The 10,058-nt window shown below is 42.7% G+C and overlaps 1 protein-coding gene across 1 annotated transcript in view; it reads left to right on the top strand.

The window, feature by feature from the left end:
* Positions 1 to 2,822: 2,822 nt before the first annotated feature.
* Positions 2,823 to 10,058, top strand: part of ARHGAP22 (Rho GTPase activating protein 22) — a 430,840-nt gene continuing 423,604 nt past the window's right edge. The window contains exon 1 of the mRNA XM_042780657.1: positions 2,823 to 2,874. Within this exon, the coding sequence (XP_042636591.1) occupies positions 2,823 to 2,874 (52 nt within the window). The remainder of the gene's footprint in view (positions 2,875 to 10,058) is intronic.

Raw genomic sequence — 10,058 nt, 5'->3', positions numbered from 1 at the left:
TGACCTCTAGAATGCCCAGCAAGGACAGTTCAGGTGATATAGGAACAGACTTTGAGAATACACATCTCCAGCAGCTCCATTGGTGTCTGTGAGCACACAGGGATATATACACACACATTTACACATGTATACATGCATGGGCACACACATTCAAATATGCACACGTGTACATTCACATGTGCATATACACATTCACACATGCAAATGTATACCCATCCACCCACACACTCAGATGTGTACACTCACAAATGGACACTCACATATGAACAAATGTGTTGCACACTCACACATGCATACAGTCCTGCAAGCACACACACATACATGCAAAGTACACATGCACACATACACATGTACATGTGCACACACATCGCACGTACACATTCAGACATGTATCCACTTATAGGTACGCACTTACACATGCACATGCATATACTCATGCATGCACACACATGTGTGTGCACATTCATGCAAAATCATGGTCAGGCCCTCTACAATGACATTGCTCTAGCACCATTCCACATGGTGCTGCTCAGCAACCAGAGCACTGGCTTCCATCCTCCTTTCTGAATCCAGCTTTCTACAACCCAGTGATGAAAGGGATCCACCCAGCACTGAGCCTGGGGCCCGACAGGGCTGGTTATGCTTACTTTATTTTTGCAGGATTGATTCATTCTGTGCCTACAAATTTTATACAAGTTCAATACAGCAAAAACAAGAGAGTAAATGAAACAAAAAGAACTGCAGGAAAAATATTTTGATATATGTCCTTCTAGGTGTATGTCCTTTGCCTGTGAAGACACCATTATCCATTTAATCGAGGTAACATTCTATCTGCTGCCATGGACCTGCCTTTTCCCTTAAGTTTCCAAGACCACTAAGTGAATGATGTTTGAGGGCTGCACTTGGCTGTTTCATCATCAGGATTGTTCTTTCCAATTCTTCTCAACTGTAAATTATGTGATAATTATGCTAAATCATCAGAAATGGCACTGAGCTTCCCACACCATTAGCAGCCAGTTTAACAGGGCTTTGAAAGAGCTTTGTTTCTCTTCTGTCAATGGGGGCCCTGTCCTCACTCTCCTAGACTAACAAAACACCCATAAACATCAGATGAGGTCATAGTGGCATCCTCAAAGTCACAGAACACATCGGCAATTTGGTTGTCCTTATCTGTTTTCAAGTCTCCCTGGAAAACAGCTTCTTCTTAAATCCAGGTCAGCTAACTAAAGAAAAGGGGCAGTGATTGTGCAGTGGTAGAATTCTCACCTTCTATGCAGAAGACTTGGGTTCAGTTTCTGGCCGGTGCATCTCACTGATGACCTGTCTGTCGCTAGAGACTTGTGTGTTGCTATGATACTGAGCAGGCTTTAGTGGACCTTTCAGACTAAAATGGACTGGGAAGAAAGATCTGGTGATGTACTTTAAAAAAAAAATCAGTCAATGAAATCCCTATGTATCCCAATGGTCTGACCTACAACCCCTCATGGATATGACCTGTGCATCATGGGGATGGACTGTGCAACATTTCATTCTCTTGTACATGGGGACACCATGAGTCAGGAACCAATGCCACAGTAACAACTAAAGAAGTGAGCATAGTACGTAACATGTTGAGGGATTTGCAATTTACAAAGCCCTTTACATCCGTGCACTAAGGAGATCTGGTGGTGTAGTGCCTAAGGCATTTGATTGCTACCTGGAAGGTTGATGGTTCAAATCCACCAGCCACTCCATGGAAGGAAAACTGGGCAATCCACTTCTGTAAACATTTACCACCTCAGAAACCCAAAAGGGGTTGCTATGAGTCAGAATTGACTCGATGGCAGTGAGGTTTTTTTAGTCATCCACTGCCTCTTTGATGTCTATTTGTTACTAGAGTCCCTGGGACACTGAGCAAGGGTCTTTGCCTTCTATTGACAAAGAATTGAACAGGACAGGCAGAATGTTCACACAAACCAAAGTTTATTAAAGAGAAAGGCAGAGAGAGGGGAGGACTTGCAAGGAAGAAATGGAGAGGGCCTTTCTCCTACAGTAGCCTCTCCCTGTCTCTCCCAGCAAATGTATTCCTAAGGTTTATAAAGGGTTTTAGGCAGGAATAAGGCATCATCTTTATTAATGATATGGGTGGGGTTCTGAGGTTCAAGTTACGCATGTGTGATGTCTCTGGACCCAGGTTCTAGCCCTAGTGAGAGATTCTTGTTCTCACCTGTCTCTCATGGAAGATCACTTTGTTGGGCACATTGACCTTCACATACTATGGTGGGCACTTGGTGAGAGACTTAAAAAAACAATCTGGAAGATTTATTAGTATTTTATAAATAGTCAAGCTTAGGACACTTTAATGTACAGCCTCTTTATCTCATCCAAGCACCTGGCTTGCCAACTATAACCAGTTCTCAGATGTCAGCAGCCAGAATTATTGTGGTCATCTGCATGTAGGCTTAGATTCCAAGGATATTGAGTCAGGGGTGTTTGATCTGGTTAGCCCGATTCCCTGCCTGTTTCACATTCACTGAGAAGTAGCTTCCACTGTTCCCATTTTACAGATTTGAAGAGCTGATGCTTCAATAGGCCTATGAACTGCCAACAAAGACCATTCTACCATCCTTGGGCACATTTGCGTTGAGGAACTAAGTCCTTAAAGCAAGGCTTCTTATTTGAAATCCAAGAGAACACCAGATAAAGGGCATTCTAAATATATTTCTTTTCTATAGATGCTGATCTCCTATTACTGGAAAACAGGAATTAGCTTGTCTGTTTGAGGATGTGGTTGCTCTTTATAAAAAGGATATAGAAGAAATTTGCACATAGCCAGCTTCAGTATGCTGCCGACAGCTTCTAGCAAAAGAAGAACATTTGCAGCCAGATATTTCGGTAAGAATTTTATTCTATGTGGGGTAACGATTACCTTTGTGCTTGACTTCTACATGCTTGGGCGATGGGGTCATTTGAAGCCACTTGCAGGTGCAGTCTTGATCCAGTGGGCAGAGACTGCATTGTGGCCTGCCCTGGCTAGGCATAGGGAGTCCATGGTCAAGACCCAGCCCTCCTCCTGCTCCAGGGCACTGGTTGACAGCATAGCCCTTCCCCTGAACTAGGGCAGCTGTTCTGTGTCTGCCTGGATAACAGAGGTTTCATCATGACTACAATTGGCAGGAGGGTCTTGGCTCAAGTGATGGAGGGCTCTGGTCACATTCAGAGTCTACAAAGATCACAGTGTCCACATGACCACAGGTATGCTAGCCAAGTCCCTCATAGGAGCCTGCTTCTGAGTTTTAAGGCTAGCCTGAATCAATGCTTGGGGGAAAAAAAAAAACAGTCAAGTAGTGAGTGGAGAAAGAATGAGAGCAGTTAAACAGCTCCCAGCAAAGGGCTGGCTAGTTAATGATTGTTAGATTAATTAGAGGGTGACATCTGTTTGGATCACCTATGTTAATTTAACCAAAATGCAAGGAAATCAAAACAAGACTTATTCTGAGCAGTTATTCTATATGCATATAAGAAGATCATTCTGATTCTTAAAAAAAAGAATAAAAGCAAATGGCTTGAAGTGGGCTAGTTATAATGAAGCTGCTTATTAAGAAGAGGAGGAAAAAGAATAGAAGGTCAACTGTGTTCTGATCTTAACATGATTTATTGAGTATAGTGCCTAAGGCATTTGACTGCTAACCAGAAGGCTGGTGGTTCAAACCCACCAGCCACTACTCAGAAGGAGTGGGCAATCTACTTTCATAATAATACTACCTCGGAAACCCAAGGAGGGGTCGCTATGAGTCAGATAAGACTCCATGGCAGTGAGATTTTGAGTTTGCCCTCTTCCTTATGCTGAGATGAACTGTTATCAGGTCACAAGGTAGTTTCTGACCTGACTACTAAAAATTTGGCCCCCCACCCACCTGCAGCCATGAGACCTTTGGAAATTTAAATTAAGTCTTTTTCATGAAATCAAGAAGTAATGGTTTTGTTATTGACTATTCTTTTCTAGCAGGAAAAGACAGATTTACATTGCTGTAGATCAGCTTCTGGCAGGAAAAAAAAAATCAATGCCTTTGCAGTTTGGGTCTGGCTTTTTTATGGTTAATATTTGATTTCGTGGGTAAGAAAAAATTGTAAAATCTACATAAACCAAAAAAAAAAAAAAAAAAAGCCAAACTCACTGCCATCAAGTTGGATCCAACTCATAGCGACCCCTCCTTGGGTTCCCGAGGCAATATCACTACAGAAGTAGAATGCCCAATCTTCCTGCCAAAGAGAGGCTGGTGGGTTTGAACCACCAGCCTTCTGGTTAGCAGTCAAACACCTCAATCACTAAGCCACCAGAGCTCCCAAAATCTATATAAGAGGTCTGTTATTAATTTTCCTTTTTGACATGAACTTTGCTGAACGGGCTGGTTGTGCAATTATGTTGCATTGTCTGGACCCAGGCACCCTTTGGGCTAGTGAGGATTTAAACCCCAGATGCTAACGGGAGAAAGTGAGTCCATGGTTCTCAACCTGGCTCAGGGCTTCTTATGTATACTTAAGAATCACCTAAAAAAAAAAAAAAACTCACTGCTGTCAAGTCGATTCCAACCCTCTCCTTGGGTTTCCAAGGCGGTATCTCTAAGGAAGTAGATTGCCCAGTCTTCCTTCCAAGGAGTGGCTGGTGGGTTTGAACCACCAGCCTTCTGGTTAGCAGCCAAATGCCCTAGCCATTATACCACCAGAACTCCCAAGAATCACCTAGAGATCTTCTTACAATGTAGATTCTGATTCGGTGTATCTGGGGTGGAAATGCAAGCTATCAGCAGGAGTTTGAACCAGAATGAAGCTGTTGGAAGCCATGACCTAGCTTAGAAAAACTCACTGCCATTGAGTCGGATCCAACTCATAGCGACTCCTCCTTGGGTTTCTGAGGCAGTATCACTACAGAAGTAGATTGCCCAACCTTCCTTCCGAGGAGTGGCTGGTGGTTTTTAGTGCCAGCCTTCTGGTCAGCAGTCAAATGCCTTAGGCACTGTGCCACCAGAGCTTAGAAGCCCAGAGAAATTTTTTAAACTACCCTGCCTCCACCTCTGGGGATGATTGAATTAGGCCAGGTTGGGGCTCAGACGTCAGCATATTTTTAACTCCATGATGAATCTTACATGCAGCCAGAGTCAAGAGCACAGTGCTGAAGCTAGTGAGACCTCAAACCCCTACCTTTGATGAGATCTGAGTGCTCTTCATAGAGATCAGAAAGAGTGGGGTGGGCTGGAAGCCAAGATGCCTGGATCCAACTCTGGCTGGACACTTGTTGCAAGGAGCAAGCTCAGATCAGCCTTTGACTCTGCTCAGTCCTGATGCATCATGGGTCTGTGAAATCTCTAGGTATTTTCCTCTGAGCTGGGCTGATGGTGTCATCCAGTTTGAAATGGGAAGTCACTTGCTCTTGAGGAGGTACCACTCACCAGATTTCTACAATGGAGGAGCTGTCATCCAGATTCAGAGTTAAGATGTAAATCCTTTGAGAAAAGGACAAATGAGAGATGAGATACTTGACGTTTTAGTGTCTTGTTGTTGTTGATGTTGTTATTTACCATCGAGTTGGACCCAACTCATAGTGACCCCTCCTTGGGTTTCCGAGGCAGTATCACTACAGAAGTTGATTGCCCAACCTTCCTTCTGAGGAGTGGCTTAGTGTCTTAGTGCTGCTATAATAGAAATACCACAAGTAGATGGCTTTAACAAACATAATTTTTTTTTCCCTCAAAGTTTAGGAGGCTAGAAGTCTGAATTCAGGGTGCTGGCTCCAGGGAAGGCTATTTCTATCCCTTCTGGGAGAAAATGTGTGTCTCAGCTTCATTAGTGTTCTTTTCAACATTCCTTGGAGATCTCCACATGACATTTGTCTTTCCCTCATTCATGTTTGTTTCTCCTATGCCTAATCTGTCTTTTATAACTCAAAAGTAATTAAGTCTGTGATACACCCTACACTGATAGGGCATCATTAACATAACAAATATTCCCAAATGAGCTTATATCCATGGGTATACAGGTTAGGATTCCAACCCATATTTGTGGGGGACACAATTCAACTCATAATATGTAAATTTAAAGAATTTTAATTCATTTCTCATTGATTGTCTGATCACAAACAACTTGGCAGCTTTGCAAAAATGGGCTGGCAGTGCCTTTCCCCAGAAAGCTTCAGAAAGGAAAAGAGGGTCGGCCAGTGCAGGGGAAGCCTTCTCCTCATTGCTGCCTCTCTGAGTCGACCCTTCTGTTGCTTTTTCCTTTGTACTCATCTGTCTGTCTGTCACTTGACACATAACCATACAGAAGCTGGAGGAGATCATTGGGGAACTAGGGCCTGCTTTTAACAGAAATCATTAGGGAATTGGGGCAAATAAAAGCCTCTTTGAAATTAAATCATACAGCTGGGCTTCACTTTGTTAAAAACTAAACAGAGTTTCTGGAAAATAAAATAATTTTATTCAGATTCAAAGATTTGCAAATATGGAAGCTTCAAAATGAAAGCTCAAAATTGTTCTGAACATAAGCACACATCTTTATGCTCGGTTTTGTAGAACTCATATCAGAGATGGGAAAGTGTTTAAGAGTATATTTGATTGGTTGATAATCAACATGGTCTGTAAGACTCATTTACCAAGAATATCTATTTCTGGGATATTCAATCTTAACCTCAATCTTCTGTATTCCAGAGCTGGTTCGTGTAACAGCTCAACAGCCTTCTGGGCACTTCAGAATGTTGCAGAACAAATTATTTTTGTCACGAATGTAGTCATGGGTCACACACCCTAAAAAGCAGAAGCAGGGGCTTAGGACAAAATGGAATTCGATTCAGACCTTTGTAAGCCATTTTAGTTATGTGAAGCACCTCAGTTTTACAGTGATCTTTCACACATCTCCTTTCTAATCATGAATCTCTGTAGAGATTCCTTGATCTCCACTGTACGAGTGTCTTCTTCTGTATGGACTTCTTATTGGATAGTTCTTTATATAAGTTGGATCTCTCATCAACTTTTTCACCATACCGTAGTTCAGACACTGTGCTTCTGTAATCCTCCAGTTGGGGCATGTGTGGGGCAAGCCCACATTTGGAGGAGTAACTTAACATCCAAATGAGCTAACTCAAAATGTGAGGTCGGTCTCCTCTAAGAACTTAGTTTTTTGAAGATACATAACCTTTGCAAGCATTAAACAAGCATTTCATATAACATTTAATAAGATCTGAAAAATGATTAACCTGGCTTGTGGTATAGAGTACAGTACCATTGGGTAACCAACTAAAGATATCTAAAAAGGGAGAGTTAGGCATGGGAGGTATTGAAGGTAGCCAAATAGTCCTCTGGCAGATTTTTCTAATATTTGTTCTACTCCTCCTGTGGTATTTATCCAGGTACAGCAAAGGCACAAACTGTTCCTTGTTGACTAGAAGGAAATCAAGAGCTATTTTATTATATAATACAACTTCAAAAAGAGATTCTAAAGATTTCTCTTGGGCTCATCTGCAATACCATCAGCAATATGAGCCATTATAGCAGATAAGTTGCAAATAGATTTTTTCAAGCTGAGGAATACTGTTTTGGTTACCTAGTGCCACTCTAACAGAAAATGCCACAAATGGGGTGGCTTGAACAAACAGGAGTATATTCTCTTACAATTCTGAAGGCTAGAAGTCTGAGTTCAAAGTGTCAGGCTCTAGGGGTTGGGTGAAAGCCCCTCCACCTTGGACTTCAGCTCTACCTCCTGCTCCTAGCCCACTGAAGCTGGAGGGTTTTCTTCACTCAGGCAACTGCTGGCTGCTGAGCCTGACAAACCCAAGGTTGATAAGTAAAAAGGCAGTCCCAATATTACCAAACAACATGGCAGGTCACTAATTCAACTCCAGAAAAAGTCCCAAGATCAGCAGGGCATGGCAGGCTGCTGAACAACAATGGACTGCATGCAGGGTCCAAGCATGTTAAAAAGCTAGAGACCATCCTCAAAGCTAAAGCACTTGACTGCTAACCAGAAGGCTGGCGGTTCAAACCCATCAGGCACTCCTCAGAAGGAAGGTTGGGCAATCCTACTTCCATAGTGATACTGCCTCGGAAACCCAAGAAGGGGTCGCTATGAGTCGGGCCAACTCGACGGCACATAATAACAACAACAACATCCTCAAAGCTGCTTCTTATATACTGGAAGCAGACCACATCTCTAAAACAGCTACTCAGCTGCTCTGGTAGATTCCACCATGGAATTGATTGCCAATCTCACCATAGAGAATAATGACATCCAGCTGCCCAGCCACTCAACCAGGCCCAGGGAAGTTGACACACAACCTTAACTACTACAAACACCATAGTTAGGTAGAAGTTCTCAGAAGAATACTGATTCCATCCAAGAATTTTCAGTTATTTGATTATGTTGTGGCATAAAGTCTCTCTTATTCTGAATGGAGATCTTTAAAGTATTGGTCCAGTGTTTACTTTTATTATAGGAGTGGGCAACTAAAGGAACTCCTAAAAGACCTAAGGTGGATTTACCCATCATGTGCCAGTTATTAAGCAGAGTAATGCCTCGAATTACACCAGGAACTATGGTGGCTCAGTGGTGAAAATATTCAGTTGCTAACCAAAAGGTGGGAGCTCTGGTAGCATAGTGGCTAAAGCACTTGACTGCTAACCAGAAGGCTGGCGGTTCAAACCCACCAGCCACTCCTCGGAAGGAAGGTTGGGCAATCCTACTTCCGTAGTGATACTGCCTCGGAAACCCAAGGAGGGGTCGCTATGAGTCGGGGCCGACTCGACGGCACATAACAACAACAACAACAACAACCAAAAGGTTGGTGGTTTGAACCCACCAGCTGCTCCATGGGAGAATATTGAAGCAGTCTGCTTCTGTAAAGATTTATAGTCTTAGAAACTCTATGGGACAATTCTACTCTGCTCTGTAGGGTCATTATGGGTCAGAATCAACTTGATGGCGTGGGTTTGTTGGGTTTCATTTAATTGTCTAGGCATCAGGTTCATCACTTGGATTTGGTCCATTGATTATGGGATAATTTGATCCTCTACACAAAATACATACCTGTAAGGAGCACTGGTGGTGTAGTGGTTAAGGCATTTGACTACTAACCATGTCAGTGGTTTGAACCCACCAGCCACTCTGCAGAAGAAAGATTTACGGCCTTGGAAACACAGGGGGTGTTGCTATGAATCAGAATAGACTCAGTAGCAGTGAGTTTAGTTTGGTTTTTGGTATAAGGAGCACAGATCATGTTACTTCCAACATAACTGTAAGGAAAGGGAATGGTTTGACTGCCTTGCTCAAACCAATTTTCTGTTAAAGAATTGTACAAATGGACAATCATCCTGTCTTACTTATCGAGTGCTACTATAACAGAAATACCAGAAGTTGATGACTTTTAACAAACAAATTATTCTCTCACAGTTTAGGAGGCTGGAAGTCTGAATTCAGGGTACTGGCTCTAGGGGAAGGCATTCTCTCTCTGTCAGCTCTGAAGGAAGGTCCTTGTCTTCTTACAACATCTGTGGACCTACCAAGCATTCCTTGGAGATCTCCATGGATCTTGGCACCAATATTCACCTGGGTCTTGGAAGCTCTCAACACAGGATTGCTGAGTCCAAAGGATGTGCTCTGCTCCTGGCTTTCCTTCCTTGATGGTTGTCAGGTCCCCCTCTCTTTGCTCACTTCTCTCTGCTTTTATCTCTTTATAGGGCAGAGATGTGACTCAAGACACATCCTACCCCTAATCGTTCCTTATTAACATAACAAACACAACCTAATCCTCATTGACATAACCTAATCCTGCCTCACTAATATAATGGACAGCTCACTCCCACATGGACCATAACAGTCTACAATTTCCAACACATCAAAAAATAGAAGACAATCACATATTACTGAGAATTGTAGCTTAGCCAATTTTACACATATTTGGGGGGGGGGGTACAGTTCAATCCATGACAGTCCAAGCCTCAGTGGGTTCCATAGTCTAATACAGAGGAGTGATGTCTTAGTTATCTAGGGCTGCTATAACAGAAATACCACAGATGAATGGCTTTAACAAA

Source organism: Orycteropus afer, unplaced genomic scaffold (genome assembly GCF_000298275.1).
Source record: "Orycteropus afer afer isolate SDZICR_OR568_19922 unplaced genomic scaffold, OryAfe1.0 scaffold00052, whole genome shotgun sequence".
Lineage (NCBI taxonomy): Eukaryota > Metazoa > Chordata > Mammalia > Tubulidentata > Orycteropodidae > Orycteropus > Orycteropus afer.
This window is presented reverse-complemented; position numbering and strand designations above follow the sequence as displayed.